At 46.2% G+C, this 17,556-nt stretch overlaps 1 protein-coding gene across 1 annotated transcript; it reads left to right on the top strand.

Annotated features, from left to right (window-relative positions):
- Positions 1 to 2,179: 2,179 nt before the first annotated feature.
- On the top strand, positions 2,180 to 17,311 carry LOC124281297 (organic cation transporter protein-like). The gene is made up of 11 exons (XM_046717324.1): positions 2,180 to 2,266; positions 8,760 to 8,918; positions 9,905 to 10,130; positions 10,468 to 10,571; positions 10,686 to 10,840; positions 12,008 to 12,176; positions 12,449 to 12,667; positions 13,083 to 13,309; positions 13,993 to 14,174; positions 14,790 to 14,941; positions 16,566 to 17,311. The coding sequence occupies exons 2-11, from the start codon at positions 8,776 to 8,778 to the stop codon at positions 16,648 to 16,650; spliced, it is 1,662 nt and encodes a 553-aa protein (XP_046573280.1). The 5' UTR covers positions 2,180 to 2,266; positions 8,760 to 8,775; the 3' UTR covers positions 16,651 to 17,311.
- The last annotated feature ends 245 nt before the right edge of the window (positions 17,312 to 17,556 follow it).

The following is a 17,556-nucleotide window of genomic DNA, read 5'->3' as shown; positions in this document are numbered from 1 at the left end:
AATTTCACCTCACCTCACTGATCTTGGAACGGTTTCCAACTGGACGCATCAATGGCAAGTGGTATTCAACCCAGAAAGAATGGGAAACCAAAATGTTTTCAAGAAATATTATCTCAAGTTAAAAAACAGAGCCTAAAATGAACGATACTCCATTAACCGATGTCGCATTACTCGAAACACTGGGACTAGTTTTACAGCAGGATGGCCATTGGTCAGATAGTCACTGGACTTACGTTATGCACTAACTGTAAAAGGTAACAAAGTTCATTTGTACAAATGATTTTACCTGATACATCCTCACAGTCCCTGAACCCGTGGATGTCCGGGTTAGAATTGCTCTTCAGCAACCCAGGCTTGTCGTAAGGAAGGACTAACTGGATCGGGTGGTCAGGCTCGCTGACTTGGTTGACACATGTCATCAGTTCCCATTTGCGCAGATCGATGCTCATGTTGGTGATCACTGGATTGTCTGGTCCAGACTCGATTATTTACAGACCGCCGCCATATAGCAGGAATATTGCTGAGTGCGGTGTAAAACTAGACTCACTCACTCACAATCCCTGAACATCAATATTTTCCCTTCCGCCCAACCATTCCTGCAATGTAAAGGTTAGTCTGGATTTCTTGAGCTCACTAAGGTTCCGTTTAAATTAAAATGAAGTCATTTATTTGTATCTGTCAAATTATCCACCCCCTTAGGTTGCAGCGATGCACACCAATATCACTGTAATCTTCACGAGTCTACTACCTGCTCTTGTAGATACCACTATGAAGATGACAGATCTTACTTCTATATAATTACTGCTAGAAAAGGAACATGCCTTGGTTTCATCTTAACATAGAACTGCCGACAAATCTACTGATATCAACCTTGCTACCATTTAATCTGCTTGTTTGTTTACTGCTAAATCTAAACGATTCAAAATTAACATATTTGTCAACAGTCAAATAATGATTGCCTGCATGTATGGTATGCTGGTATATGGAGATGCGTGCGTGTGTGTGTGCGTGCGTGTGTATGTGCGTGCGTGTGTATGTGTTCATGTAGACACCGTTTCTGTATAGACTGCACATGAATATGTATATTGGCTTTTGGCTTTTAAATAATTGCAAGTGACAATCTCATATTACATGAAGACTATCAGTGGTATCATTTATCACCATGGTTTCACGGCCGACGCCTATTTTTATCTTAACCATGCAGATGGATTAATATGACCACCATTGTCAGCTATACTCACTGCCAGCATTGCCATGTATCTGTGTGTCCTGTACGTCCAGACAAACCCGTGAAGGTCCTGGTTAGAATGTGCCTTCAGTAACCCATGCTTGTCGTAAGAGGCGACTAACGGGATCGGGTGGTCAGGCTCGCTGGCTTGGTTGACACATGTCATCGGTTCCCATTGCGTAGATCGATGCTTGTGCTGTTGATCACTGGATTGTCTGGTCCAGACTCGATTATATACAGACAGCCGCCATACAGCTGGAATATTGCTGAGTGCGGCGTAAAACTAAACTCACTCACTCACTTCCAGACATGTTGTACTGCCGCTGTAATGTCCTAGAACAACTTATTTATAACGTTAGTTTACACAGAATACAATTGGTTATTGTATACCATGTCTTTGGTGCCTGTTGTTTTCACGCCGAATTCATTTGCGTACAGACTTCTTGTCAATGCCTTGGAAAACTAACACTTCCACAGCAAAGAGTGAGTGAGTGAAACGTTACCCAGAGCATTCGGTAATGTTAAACAGCAATTTCATGTCCGTTTATAGTGTATCGTATCCAGTGCACGAGCATGCGCTATTATTACCTTGGTAACGTGATCAGAGTGCACAGAAATTTCATTCTCAGCTTCCTAGGGAGTATCAAATCATTCAGGCAATATCACCACTGGAAACAACGATGTTGCACTTCATATTGTGTCTATGTAGGGAGTTCAACTATTCGCACTTTAACCAACATTTACTTCTCTAAGTACAGATGGTGTCTTACACGGGGTCCTCTGTATCGGGGATGTGTGTAACCTGTACGACTGTCAGCCGAGGTCTGCAGGGTATAATGTTTGTACAGTCACAACAGCGGGTCACCCTATAATGTATTCTGGACCAGTGTGTGATGACACTATATCCCTCTGGACAAACAGCCTCGACATAACACGACCCTTCTCCTTTAAACAGTTCTCTCTTGGAGATCCATCTGCTGGGTGTGACAGTGGGGTGCTGATCAGTGGCTGGATCAGGCTGTGTGTCTAAACACCGGAGTAAGTAGCTCTTTGTTTACAACCTCTCTGCTAATTGTCAGCTGTTTACAGCCTTCGTGTTATTTATAGTTTCTGATGTGTGATGATGATGATGATGATGATGTTCAATCTTTGCTTTCGATGTATAATTTAAACAATATCTATTCAAGGAAGTATAACAATATATGGATGAACAACTTCTTTATTGCCGTGAGAGCGACGTTTCGGTGTAGGTTCGTCGAGATGTGAGTGATCACGTGCTTGATAACGGTGTTCGAACCGACACCGAAACGTCGCCCTCACTGTAATAAAGAAGTTGTTCATCCATATATTGTTATCCTTCCTTACTGCCCCAACTTCTAAATGCCTCCCAAAGAAGTAATATTTATTCAATCAATTAATGGATCGGTAAACAGTCATTACACCTATATGAATACCTCTCCGATCCAAGCGTAATACATAATACAACATTCATTTATCAACATTGGAAACCAATCTTTAAAGTTATAATAATAAGTACTAGTACAACAGCACATTAACAATTCATGAATAAGAAGGACATTAGATTCAGGCTAAATAGTTGTGTCCAGAGTTGACAATATTTTGATTAATTTCATCGGATAATGAATAATTTCCATATAAAACTGATTGTAGATCAAAACCATTTTAATAGAAGAAACATCTTGATCGAACTTCAGCAAACTGTGGACATAGGAAAAGATAGTGAATGGCAAACTCATTGTGATAGCCACAACTACAGTTCGGTATATCCCCGGGGTAGTAACAGCATCTGTGATAACCACAACTACAGTTCCAGTATATCCCCGGGGTAGTAGCAGCATCTGTGATAGCCACAACTACAGTTCCGGTATATCCCCGGGGTAGTAACAGCATCTGTGATAGCCACAACTACAGTTCCGGTATATCCCCGGGGTAGTAGCAGCATCTGTGATAGCCACAACTACAGTTCCGGTATATCAGCCTGTGATAGCCACAACTACAGTTCCAGTATATCCCCGGGGTAGTAGCAGCATCTGTGATAGCCACAACTACAGTTCCGGTATATCCCCGGGGTAGTAGCAGCATCTGTGATAGCCACAACTACAGTTCCGGTATATCCCCGGGGTAGTAGCAGCATCTGTGATAGCCACAACTACAGTTCCGGTATATCCCCGGGTAGTAGCAGCATCTGTGATAGCCACAACTACAGTTCCGGTATATCCCCGGGGTAGTAGCAGCATCTGTGATAGCCACAACTACAGTTCCGGTATATCCCCGGGGTAGTAGCAGCATCTGTGATAGCCACAACTACAGTTCCGGTATATCCCCGGGGTAGTAGCAGCATCTGTGATAGCCACAACTACAGTTCCGGTATATCCCCGAGGAAGTAGCAGCATCTGTGATAGCCACAACTACAGTTCCGGTATATCCCCGAGGTAGTAGCAGCATCTGTGATAGCCACAACTACAGTTCCGGTATATCCCCGGGGTAGTAGCAGCATCTGTGATAGCCCCAACTACAGTTCCGGTATATCCCCGGGGTAGTAGCAGCATCTGTGATAGCCCCAACTACAGTTCCGGTATATCCCTGGGGAAGTTGCTGCATCTGTGATAGCCACAACTACAGTTCCGGTATATCCCCGGGGTAGTAGCAGCATCTGTGATAGCCACAACTACAGTTCCGGTATATCCCCGGGGTAGTAGCAGCATCTGTGATAGCCCCAACTACAGTTCCGGTATATCCCCGGGGTAGTAGCAGCATCTGTGATAGCCCCAACTACAGTTCCGGTATATCCCCGGGGTAGTAGCAGCATCTGTGTCACCACGCCTCTATACGGTAGTTCGGAAACTCACATGTAACATGTAAGTGACACCTCTGTCTCCCCAGGTGACCCGGCCCTGTCAGTCATGTAAATATGTATGAAGTCTCGAAGGTAGCCGAGAGGTGAGATAAGAAACTACTGGGAATTTGGGAGTTTTTTAAATAACTATGCATAACACAATCAGCCCACGATCATCTGATGACTCCCCTGTGTCAGTTGTCAAGGTATTACTCACTGTGGAGTCCGGGAAGGAACAGACAGTGTGAGGACTGAACAGAAGTTATATTTTTATTGTTTAACAACAGAGTTGGTATTGTCTGTTTTATTGTTTACATAGTTTTGCAGCCATGGTGTAGCCCTAAGCATTATGTGTGTACAAGTTGTAACTGTCAGTGTAGGCGGGCAACCTTTGTTGGAACAGGTCCTGGAGGACGTAACTGTCCCACCATCAAATGTAGAGGAACACCACCACGTACGTTAACGTGATTCCATAACTCAGATTATAATGTCAGATTCCATACACTATTGTACATGTCTCTCTACACATGCCTTTGTGTCTAAGACTAGGAAGATGTTGTCTATCTATTGATCTTGTCTGACGGGGGATACCCCAGCAACATGTCTACCTGGTCGTGAGGCGGTCGGTGATATTGTTTATGTTTACTGATAGGAAAAACACTGTACAGACTTTGTGTACACATATAGATATAGCTGCCATCCCTCAGTGGGGGCTGTCTTGACTTTAATATGCAGAAATCTACAGGTTCGGGGGGACATTTAGATCAGCAGATACGACTCTACGAAGGAATGCATCTTGAGATCAAAATGTTCACCAAAACTTAACCTGACGCCTAAATATTTTGGTATCGTAGTTTGAACCTCAGTCGGGCCGATGGGGTAGCCTAGTGGTTACAGCGTTCGTCCGTCACTCTGAAGTCCCGGGTCCGATTCTCCACAAGTACAGTGTGAAGCCCATATCTGGTGTCTCCTGCCATGATATTGCCAAAGGAGGCGTAAAACCATACTCACTCACTGACTTGAACCTCAATCACAGCTAATGGCAATATACATTTATTGATGCTCAGATAATCTGTGTAAGTGATGTCATCATTAGCAAGAGGATCGATGTTGTCAGATGCAAGAGGATCGATGTTGTCAGATGCAAGAGGATCGATGTTGTCAGATGCAAGAGGATCGATGTTGTCAGATGCAGGAAGAGCGATGTTGTCAGATACAGAGATACAGGAAGAGCGATGTTGTCAGATACAGGAAGAGCGATGTTGTCAGATGCAGGAAGGGGAAGGTTGTCAGATACAGGAAGAGAAATGTTGTCAGATACAGGAAGGGCGATTTTGTCAGATACGGGAAGAGCGATGTTGTCAGATACAGGAAGAACGATGTTGTCAGATACTAGAAGAGCGATGTTGTCAGATACAGGAAGAGCGAAGTTGTCAGTTACAAGAAGGGCGATGTTGTCAGATACATGAAGAGCGATGTAGTAAGATACAGGAAGAGCGATGTTGTCAGGTACAGGAAGAGCGATGTTGTCAGATACAAGAAGAGCGATGTTGTCAGATACAGGAAGAGCGAAGTTGTCAGTTACATGAAGAGCGATGTTGTCAGATACAAGAAGGGCGATGTTGTCAGATACAAGAAGGGCGATGTTGTCAGATACAGGAATGGCGATGTTGTCAGATACAGGAAGGGCAAGGTTGTCAGATACAGGAAGAGAAATGTTGTCAGATACAGGAAGGGCGATGTTGTCGAATGAAGAGCGATGTTGTCAGATACAAGAAGGGCGATGTTGTCAGATACAGGAAGAGGGATGTTGTCAGATACAAGAAGGGCGATGTTGTCAGATACAAGAAGGGCGATGTTGTCAGATACAGGAAGAGCGATGTTGTCAGATACAGGAAGAGCGATGTTGTCAGATACAGGAAGGGCGATGTTGTCAGATACAGGAAGAGCGATGTTGTCAGATACAAGAAGGGCGATGTTGTCAGATACAAGAAGGGCGATGTTGTCCAGATACAGGAAGAGCGATGTTGTCAGATACAGGAAGGCGATGTTGTCAGATACAAGAAGGGCGATGTTGTCAGATAAGTCAGATACATGAAGGGCGATGTTGTCAGATACAGGAAGAGCGATGTTGTCAGATACAGGAAGAGCGATGTTGTCAGATACAAGAAGGGCGATGTTGTCAGATACAAAAAGGGCGATGTTGTCAGATACAAGAAGAGCGATGTTGTCAGATACAGGAAGAGCGATGTTGTCAGATACAAGAAGGGCGATGTTGTCAGATACAGGAAGAGCGATGTTGTCAGATACAAGAAGGGCGATGTTGTCAGATACAAGAAGAGCGATAATGTCAGATACAGGAAGAGCGATGTTGTCAGATACAAGAAGAGCGATGTTGTCAGATACAGGAAGAGCGATGTTGTCAGATACAGGAAGAGCGATGTTGTCAGATACATGAAGAGCGATGTTGTCAGATACAGGAAGAGCGATGTTGTCAGATACAAGAAGAGCGATGTTGTCAGATACAGGAAGAGCGATGTTGTCAGATACAGGAAGAGCGATGTTGTCAGATACAGGAAGAGCGATGTTGTCAGATACAAGAAGGGCAATGTTGTCAGATACAGGAAGAGCGATGTTGTCAGATACAAGAAGAGCGATGTTGTCAGATACAGGAAGAGCGATGTTGTCAGATACCGGAAGAGCGATGTTGTCAGATACAAGAAGAGCGATGTTGTCAGATACATGAAGAGCGATGTTAGATAGGAAAGAACAATGATGTCGTCAGAGTCGAGGATGGTGATGTAAGGTGCAGGAAGTGTAATATTATCAGCGTCCACGAAGACCATCAACACGTCTGGAAATGAAGTATGATCGAACGTTGTCAGCGTGGTGAGTGAGTGAGTATGGTTTTACGCCGCTTTTAGCAATATTCCAGCAATGTGTGGATCTGGGAACACGGAGGCATGGAATTGCTTGTTGTCGTATGTCCAGTTGTTGTCGGCAGAAACGTGAGAGGGCCTAACCATGTTTTGTGTTTTTGATTCTGATTTATAAGCCTTTCAATATATTTTGCATAGAGCAAATCTGCATATAGGTGCAAGGATAGTGGCGTCGCCAGGTGCAAGGATAGTGGCGTCGTCAGGTGCAAGGATAGTGGTGTCGCCAGGTGCAAGGATAGTGGTGTCGCCAGGTGCAAGGATAGTGGTGTCGCCAGGTGCAAGGATAGTGTCGTCGTCGTCAGGTGCAAGGATAGTGGTGAAAGTCGGCAGGTGCAAGGATAGTGGCGTCGCCAGGTGCAAGGATAGTGGTGTCGTCAGGTGCAAGGATAGTGGTGTCGCCAGGTGCAAGGATAGTGGTGTCGCCAGGTGCAAGGATAGTGGTGTCGTCAGGTGCAAGGATAGTGGTGTCGCCAGGTGCAAGGATAGTGGTGTCGCCAGGTGCAAGGATAGTGGTGTCGTCAGGTGCAAGGATAGTGGTGTCCAGTATGAACTGACAGTATGACAGTATGAACCCATGTATGTGCGACACAACGATAATTTGAGGCCTTCTTCTCCTACCTGACCTGCCTTGTGTCTACCTGCCTGGGCGGAACACCATTTGGAAGACATCGATTATTGCCTGCTTCCAAAAGTTTTTCCTCAACCAAATTATCTTTAAAAGGTTTTAAAAGTTTGTCTCGTTAAGGCTTGGCACCTCATTTGGAGATTCAAGAAAGATGTCAACCTAAAACTGCATGTTGTAGTGACCGACCCCACAATATTCCAGCAATACTCCACAATAATTATTCAGGTTCAATTTATCTTTAAAACGTTTTGCTTACAAGTTAAGATTTGTCACCAAATTTGATTCCTAAGTTTATTTGGGTCTTGCCATGGCAAGGTACTATTGCATAATAGTTACTTAATCAAATGTATTCAGTAATGGCCGTATATTGAGATACACCTAACCCATATTCAAATGGACAGAATATTCTTGTCAACCGTTGACAGAAACCATGTGTTTTGGGGGCAGTATCTCTCATTATGACTTTAGGTGTTGCCTGATGAGAGGTAGAGGTATCCAAGTCTCACAACTGTGTACTGTCAGCGTTATTATGTTTTGAAACGGATAACTGTCGTGTGTACAATTTGTTTGCTAGGTATTAAAACAATATCAGAGGTCCTTAAAGTAATCAAATGGAGCAGGGTAGTGTACTGTAAACGTTGATAAAAAAAACACAACAGGACGCCATTATTCTGGTCAAGAATAATGTTCAATGAATATTACAATATATTGTCTGGACGCACATCCCTGCGTTGTGCAAAACCCTGTGTCATCTCATCAAGGTAGTATGCGTGAAGCGGTGTAGCTAGCAGCTACACAGTCTGAAACTTTGGTACCGGTGTCATGTAAACAAACCAACTGTCTCCACATCCTTCCTGTCGCTTTGAGCGGACACCATGGCTCTGTGTTGCTGATGTGTGATTACACCCTGGACTCTCCCGCACACCTAGGTATATTGTGTCTCTGGGCACCAGCTAGGTTGATCAGGAGATCACTGCTGTTCGCCCGACTCTTGACGTATCTCTTACTTATTCTTCAAAACAAGGTGCCAACAGTCAGGACCAATGTAACAAAGGAACTCCTCCGCCGGCGGCAGTATGTCAGCCGTAACTGTTACATGTATGTTGACAGGTCAGGAAGGCGGAGAATGAAGTTTGACGACGTGTTGGCGTTGCTGGGGGAGTTTGGGCCGTACCAGAAGCGGCTTTACTTCCTTGTGTGTCTGACTGGGATCTGTGTCGCATTCCAGACGCTGGCGTCTGTCTTCACCCTCACCGTCCCCGCTCACAGGTGAGTAGCGTCCTCGCCGTCCACACTGCCACCCCTCACAGGTGAGTAGCGTCCTCGCCGTCCACACTGCCACCCCTCACAGGTGAGTAGCGTCCTCGCCGTCCACACTGCCACCCCTCACAGGTGAGTAGCATCCTCGCCGTCCACACTGCCACCCCTCACAGGTGAGTAGCATCCTCGCCGTCCACACTGCCACCCCTCACAGGTGAGTAGCGTCCTCGTCGTCCACACTGCCACCCCTCACAGGTGAGTGGAGTCCTCGTCGTCCACACTGCCACCCCTCACAGGTGAGTAGCGTCCTCGCCGTCCACACTGCCACCCCTCACAGGTGAGTAGCATCCTCGCCGTCCACACTGCCACCCCTCACAGGTGAGTAGCGTCCTCGCCGTCCACACTGCCACCCCTCACAGGTGAGTGGAGTCCTCGCCGTCCACACTGCCACCCCTCACAGGTGAGTAGCTTCCTCGTCGTCCACACTGCCACCCCTCACAGGTGAGTTTCACTCTCACTGTACCCCCACCCCTCACAGGTGAGTTTCACTCTCATCGTACCCCACCCCTCACAAGTGAGTTTCACTCTCATCGTACCCCACCCCTCACAAGTGAGTTTCACTCTCATCGTACCCCACCCCTCACAAGTGAGTTTCACTCTCATCGTAGCTGATAAAATCATCACCGTCCTCATTACCACCCGTCACAGGTGAGTTTCCCCCTCTCCATCGCCCACGAGTAGGTTATCCGCACCCACTCCTTCACAAGTGAGTGAGTGAATGAGTGAGTTTAGTTTTATGCTGCTTCTATCAATATTCCAGCAATATCACGGCAGGGGACACCAGACATTGCACCCATGTGGGGAATCGAACCCGGGTCTTCTGCATGACGAGCGGACGCTTTAATCACTAGCCTACCCTGCCATTCACAAGTGAATCATGTGACCTAGTAAACTGTTCACCTGTCTTGTGTTTGTTTCTGTTCAATCTCTGACAGATGTAAGATCCCCGGCTACGACAACGACACATACGCCGTGCAGAGTAGCTACCACCGCCAGCTCATCAACCTTACCATCCCGGTCTCCGATGGCAAGTACTCAAAGTGTGAAATCTACACAAACCGGAACTCCACCATTTTGTCAAGGGGAGACAACTTGACCAAGCGCGAGTGTGACAGCTGGGTGTATGACAGGTCGACTTTTGTGTCCACCATCGCCACGGATGTAAGTCATTAGAACAGTAAATTCAGTTGAACTAACACTGTAGACCACTACACCGTCACACATCTGAGTCATTAGAACTATATTGTTTTATGTGTGATCCAAGAGGACATAACACTTCTCCACAGATACGGATTTGAGTCTGTAGAATGGAATGGCGTCAGTTGCCGTGTACATGCTTAGATTAGGCTAATGGAGTGCTGATTCTCAGAACTTTCAAACCACAACAAAAACAGAATTGAAAACAGAAACGACACATCTTCAAAATGCTTGCCAATTTTCAATAATATCATATTACCAATTTTTTTTACCAATCTCGTGATCTCCTCCCCCGTTACAGCTGAACATCGTATGCGGCGACAGAGTGGTGCGGACGTTGTCCAACTCCCTGGTGCTGGCGGGGAAGCTGGTTGGCTCCACACTTCAATGCTTTATCAGCGACATGTGAGTAGAGGCCTGTCTTGTCAACATACAGGAGTCATAGAAGACCTGTCTAAAATTTACCTCATAATTCACTCAGGTCGATGACTGACCTTTGTTTTGTGTTCTGGATTGCAGATTTGGTCGGAAGAAAGCGTTCCTAATGTTCCTCTTCCTGATGATACTCACCGGCTTCGCCAACTACTTCCCGTACAACTTTACCATGCTGATGGTCTTCCGGTTCCTGGCCGGGCTGACAACGACATCCACGTTCTTGGGAGCCTTTGTAATAGGTAGGGTAGACCACCACATCAGCGGTCTTGGGAGCCTTTGTTATAGGTAGGGTAGACCACATCAGCGGTCTTGGGAGCATTTGTTATAGGTAAGTATAGACCATGACATCCATGTTCTTGGGAGCGAAGACCACGACATCAGCGTTCTTGGGAGCCTTTGTTATAGGTAGGGTAGACCACGACATCAGCGTTCTTGGGAGCCTTTGTAGTAGGCAGGGAAGACCACAACATCAGCGTTCTTGGGAGCCTTTGTTATAGGTAGGGTAGACCACATCAGCGATCTTGGGAGCATTTGTTATAGGTAAGTATAGACCATGACATCCATGTTCTTGGGAGCGAAGACCACGACATCAGCGTTCTTGGGAGCCTTTGTTATAGGTAGGGTAGACCACGACATCAGCGTTCTTGGGAGCCTTTGTAGGCAGGGAAGACCACAACATCAGCGTTCTTGGGAGTCTTTGTGATAGGTAGGGAAAACCACGGCATCCATGTTCTTGGGAGCCTTTGTTATAGGTAGGGAAAACCACGGCATCCATGTTTTTGGGAGCCTTTGTAATAGGTTAGGAGACCACGACAACCGCGTTCTTGGGAGCTTTTGTAGTAGGCAGGGTAGACCAGAACATCTACGTTCTTGGGAGCCTTTGTAGTAGGCAGGGAAGACCACGACATCAGCTTTCTTGGGAGCTTTTGTAGTAGGTAGGATAGACCACGACATCCAAGTTCCTAGAACGGTTTGTCATTGGTATTGAAGATTACGACATGCACGTTCCTGGAAGCCTTTGATATATGTAGGGTAGAACACATAATCAAAGTTTCTTGGACAGCTTGTCATTGGTATCGTAGATCACGACATCCACGTTCCTGGAAGTCTTTGTAATAGGTAGGCCAGACACGTTGTCTGTGTTCTAACTGAATGTGGGTGAGTGAGTGAGTTGGCTGTGCTGCTTTAAGCCGTATGGTTATTCCAGTCATTTCACCAATGTCACAAAGGCTCCTTAAATATGTCCGTCTCCCTTGCATAGAATAAACATAAAGTTGGGATTATGTGAAGCGCCAGTGTACAAGAGTAGCTGCCTTGGTTAAGATCTCAATACTGATTGTTGTGACTTATCGAAAATCCTGACAGCAAGGTATTTTGTATGTAAGCCCCGCACCTTCCGCCTGCAGGGGTGGAGTTCGTGGGTCCATCCAAGCGTGTGTGGACCGGCCTGGTGATCGAGTTGTTCTGGGTGCTGGGTATGATCATCATGGCGGGTCTCGCCTTCCTCCTCCCGGACTGGCATCACCTGGTGCTCGCCCTCGCCTCGCCAGCTGTCCTCTTCCTCAGCTACTGGTGGTCAGTATATGGTATCCACAGGGCCCTCGGGTTCTGAGTCCATTTGCTCAAAGCGATCTTAAAGCTATGACGGTCGCATCTCCCATACGTATATATGAACTTGGTGGTAGCGGTGACATCGTCTTCTGCAAGTTGGCCTGATGTTCAGAACTAAACAGTCTTAAATGCCAATACATATACTGTATATTGTTCTATGCTATATACTGTATATTATATATGTACTGTATATTCTACAGTATGTTCTATGCTATGATGCTATGTCTGTTGTGTAGGTTAATACCAGAGTCTCCCCGCTGGTTGATGTCGAAAGGCCGTTTGCAGGAAGCGGAAAACATAGTGCGAAAGGCCGCCAAGGTCAACAAGATTACCCTTCCGGAAACGCTGTTCGACGACAAGACAATGGAAGCAGAGAATGAACCCAAGGGGAAGCTGATAGAGATGTTTACCAACAAAACACTGGCAGTGCGGTCCTTGATCCTCTTCTACATCTGGTGAGACTACGACTACCGACTCACATAAATCACACATGACACAAATGTGTGATCATATATCTTCTAAAATTAATACTGTTCAGCTAAAGAAGATAAATAACAGTATTCTACGAGATACCTGTTGAGACACACTCCAGAAACATCAACACTGCCTCTAACGCCTGGATGTATTATGTAAGGAATAAGCAACTTTAGACTGGACATGGTTTTGTCTGTCTCAGACTGCTGTTCCTGCAGCACGGTTCTTGTCATGTACAAATGTTAGAATCGATCTCATTTTGGAGGAAATACATTGCTGTCTGATGAAATTGCGACAGACAAACACAAACACACCAGCGAACAATAGATCAGTTGCGTCGTCTTGTGAATTTCTCCTCATATATTCTGCCCCTCTACTCGCGATCTCTGTCTCTAGGATGGTGTCGAGTCTGGTGTACTACGGACTCACCCTGAACGTCTCCAACCTCAGTGGCAACATCTTCGTCAACTTTGTGCTGTCGGCGCTGGTGGAGGCGGTGGGGTATATCCTGTCTATCTTCCTGCTGGACCGAGTCGGACGCCGGGTACTGCTGTGCGCACTGATGTCACTAGGGGGCGTGGCGTGTGTCCTCACGGTCTTTCCCGCCATCTACGCCAGTGGAAGTAGGTGGACCGTGGTCAATCTTAACATGAACCATTTTGTAATATTACTGCGAAGCAAGGATACTGGGCACACATGTGGTTCTGTTTACTGTTTGAAACTGTGGATTGTAGCAAGAACGAGGTGGACAAAACATGTCCTACTGGAAATGGAGGCTCAGACGTGGTTCGATTGTAACGCTAACTGATAAACGTGGGGCGGGTGGGGGTGGGGTGGGGGTTGTGTGTTAGGTGGTAGACTGAGAACCTCTGTAGTTAATGTGAGAACACTCGCTGTGGATAGTGTCACAAGGCTGAGCGTATATATGTAGTTAGTGTGAGGTTCCTGGTTGTGGTTCATTTGAGAAGCCTCCGATGTGACCAAGTGTAATGAGTTCTGTATCTGGTCATTCCAACATGGGTCATATATATAATCATCTCTGTTCGCCATGTGCACATCACGGTGGTGTGTTCCTCTCCGGGGTCGCATTTGATTACGCAGAAGAGGAATCTTGAGCTGGAATATGACGTAAAGGCGACAATAGTTGGCTTCTGGTAGAATCGCTAAAAGATTACTGAATCAGCATCAGTCTAAACCAGTATATGTTGTCACACAAGCATCAAATGGTGGAAAGATTGTCTTTTAGCAGTATATAAATGACAACTTTACTTTTCATTTATTGCAAGATGTGCCGTCTTTGTTCCAGCGGCAGACTGGTCGCTAATGATGTTGTCGCTGGTGGGGAAGATGGGTTCGTCAGGGGCGTTTGGTGTCATCTACATCTTCACCGCCGAGTTGTACCCCACACCTCTGAGAAACATCGGCCTTGGCGTCAACCTGACGTTCTCCAGGATAGGCGGAGTTATCTCCCCTTTCATTTCCGATTTAGTGAGTTCTTCTTGACATTTTATGAATCAGTGAGATGCTCTCTTTGTCAGAGTCGTCGTATGTTGTGCACACGTATTGTAGATCAAATTATTGACCCTGGTAAAGAGGGTCTGAGTCAAGCGGTATAGGTCCCAGTCCTTGTACCTGTATTGGGAACACCTAACAGTATTGAGAAGCCCCTATGAGCTGTTTTGGCTCCCGTCACACGTATGGGGCTTAGCTTCGGGGGGCTTTAAGGGTGTGAAAACGTGACGACACCCGCACGTGTCGCACATTACGTGAAAGCTCAGACACGGGGCTTTCGATCCATAGTAACAACAAAACCCTGTGGTCAATGTACGAAACATAACAAGCACATGCTGCGTGAAATACTGCCGTAAATCGGGTCAAATCGGGCTTAAAAGCGCCCCGGCTTCGAACCCGTTAAAGACAGGTCACTTCTGATGTTACTACCAGTTGGCCCTGGGAACAAGCTTCACGTCGATGTGCAACATGTCAATGGGTTGTGTATAGTCGTCGTCCACGCGACGTTTAAACAACAGCACCCACCGTTTCTGGCCCCTGATATAGGGCTATATCATTATAACACATGTATATTATATCTTTCTGTTGTAGGGTATACTTGTTGGGGGTACGTTTGGCGAGCAGGCTCTTCCTCTGGTGGTATTTGGTGTCACTGCTGTCCTTGCTGGTGGGCTAGCCCTCGCCCTTCCGGAAACACTGAACCGGAAATTACCGGAAACCGTCGAGGATGCCAAACAAATCGGGCAAGTCTCATTTATCTCTGACTGGGATTTGTCTTAGTGGTGGAATGTCAGATGACCTTGTAGTGTGTTAGACTAGCCACAGGACCCGACCGTCCATTATCTCATACACCATGAATGGTCAAACCTATTGCTATCGCGTTTTTTTTTATCCGCCTTTATTCTCAAAACAATCCTGGATTCGACGAGGCAGACTGCTAATCAAACGTCCAGTGTCAACTTTCTACGCCAAGTTTGTTCAGAGTGGTCGGTGGTTGTTGACCAGGGCCATGGTAAGGTGGTTACAGAGGATATACCAGACGTGTTCGATGGGTGACAAGTCTGGACTGAGTGCTGGCCATGGTAAGGAGGTTGTATTCTCCTGTTGGAGGCCCTCAGTAACACTTCAAACACAAACCGACGTTCAACTTGGCACCAAGCGTGCCTCCAGAATATCACGGTAGTACTGCCCGTGACACCAATATGTAAAAGTGTTCTGCCAACCACAGTGATCAACCCCATACCATTACAGTGCCATCGCTAAAACTATCGTTCTGTCATGAAAACGGCATGGAAACGTTCATTCCGTCCACGCGACACTCTGTTGCGGCTGGCCAGGACGTGCAAAGTAAACCTTGATTTATCCGATAACATTAGACGACTGGTCCAGCGCTGCAATGGGGCGGTCGGCGACTCGTGGGATGCAGGTTCCATCTCTGTAGCTTATTACGAATCGTCTGACCACTCGCTCGAACACCTGTAGCTCTGTGAAGCTCATTTCCAATTTGAGAGGCACTTTGCTTTGCACTTATCACAGTCGCTCAAGCTTAAATGGTCTTTGGCGCCAGTTGTCGCCCCTGGTCGACCAGCGACCTCTATCATCATATATGTCTGTTGATATCGTGATTGTAATCTGCCAATTACTGTCGCGTAAAGAGTACATGCCACAATGATGTGTCTAACCATTCATGACGTGACAGATGCTACATGTAAAAAAACGTTTAACCGAGTTAAAAAACATATTAGAACAACTTTCAGTCTGGTTTTTTATCACATGTACAGCAACACTCGAATTTTACCCTGACCATATGCTCGTGTACGTCATGAAAACAGCATGATTACACAAAAACTTTACACGTTGCGAATGGAATAATCCTGTTTCTAAATCCCTATACAATCTTACAAATTGGTTCCAAAATGATATCACCCCAAACTGGAATGTCCGCAACTTGAACTGATAGTACAAAACGAAGCTTGGATTCGTCATCAGTCAGGGATGATAATGGCGGACGTCACACTGGCAGGGCAGAACAATACTTAGACTGTGTGACGTCATTGCACCAGCTAGCAAATAGGGATTAAGTTTAATGACTGATTTATGTTAATCTGTGTCCACGTAGCTGTATGACAATATTGTCTGGTTGCATGAACTGACGTTGGTGCATGTACTTGATCTAACAGCATTGTCTCGTTGCAAAGGCGCTTATGTTGTGGTGTATGTAAGGAGGAAAATCAAGTTCTATGGATAGTCAACTTCTTTAATGCATGTAAGGAACTTGATATTAGGTTAAATCTTGGCTGAGGTGATACCATCATCGTACATGTAATGAGCACTAATGTGACTGTTAACTCGTCATGTCTTCCACAGGTCCAGCACAAAGCACAAGTACAAGATGAGAACAGAGGACCAGGCCGAGAGCGTCTTCACAGTGGCCTACAAGAACACGGAATAGTCAGAGAATGTGATATCGTGGCCTTCATCCCTCTCGGATGACACCCACAACACGTACCCCTGTCAACCATGATCCACCCCACGTACCCCTGTCCTCCATGATCCACCCCACGTACCCCTGTCCTCCATTACCCAACTCACGTACCCCCATCTCCCATGATCCATCCCCCGTCCCCCCGTCTCCAACCCTATCCCAACACCCAGCCCCAAGTTCAGTGGCTTATCTTGTGGAACCTTGTATCTTGTATGTGATGTACTATAGACTCCCCAAAAGTAAGGAATACTCGGAAATAACCTTTATGAGATATATGTTACCAGTAATAGTTGCCTGATATATTAAACGACAACACATTACAAGCGGTACCAGCCATGTATGTACAGATGTTAGGACCGCCAACGATCTTGACGGACTAAATGGGTAAACATGGGTCATTTCGAAGTTGCCATTTTGAGTGCGTAATTACTGCACTGATTTCTGAAACATTCACTTACAAGACGAGGCATACTTCGTATAAGCCGCTCCCTGTTGCAGTGTGTGGTCAAGTTCAGTGTACGTGGTCGGCGGCCTGCCGCATACAGGTCCCTATCACGTCCTGGCCGTGTTCAGTCGGGAAAAGGGCTGAGCTCCTTGCTGGCCATAGCACTGTATGTAGTGGTGCTGGAGGCGAGTACAGGCATTGTCTCCCTGGCAAATCGTCGAGCAACAAAGGGAGTGCATGGAGACGAACATAAGGAGACGATTTCTGATCATCTGATCCGTAACTAGTACTCCAGTAGCCTGATCAAGGTTTGAGGTAATTTGATTAATTTGATTAACTGTTTGTGGGTGATTCGAAATATCTGGCTCCGGATCAATCCTTGCAGTCTTGTAGACTCTGGAAGCCCAGTCACGGGTTCAACCGTGAAC

Source organism: Haliotis rubra, unplaced genomic scaffold (genome assembly GCF_003918875.1).
Source record: "Haliotis rubra isolate DU_JTF1 unplaced genomic scaffold, ASM391887v1 Scf281, whole genome shotgun sequence".
In the NCBI taxonomy this organism is placed as follows: Eukaryota; Metazoa; Mollusca; class Gastropoda; order Lepetellida; family Haliotidae; genus Haliotis; species Haliotis rubra.
The sequence above is the reverse complement of the archived record's forward strand: the minus strand, read 5'-3'. Positions and strand labels throughout refer to the sequence as shown.

What these genes read in the sequence shown, in the direction of transcription:
- LOC124281297 (XM_046717324.1), top strand. Translation starts at nt 8,776, where the DNA reads ATGAAGTTTGACGACGTGTTGGCGTTGCTGGGGGAGTTTGGGCCGTAC. An exon ending in TGTCCACCATCGCCACGGAT is followed by an intron (nt 10,131 to 10,467) that starts GTAAGTCATTAG and finishes CCCCCGTTACAG; the next exon opens with CTGAACATCGTATGCGGCGA. An exon ending in GAGGATGCCAAACAAATCGG is followed by an intron (nt 14,942 to 16,565) that starts GCAAGTCTCATT and finishes TGTCTTCCACAG; the next exon opens with GTCCAGCACAAAGCACAAGT.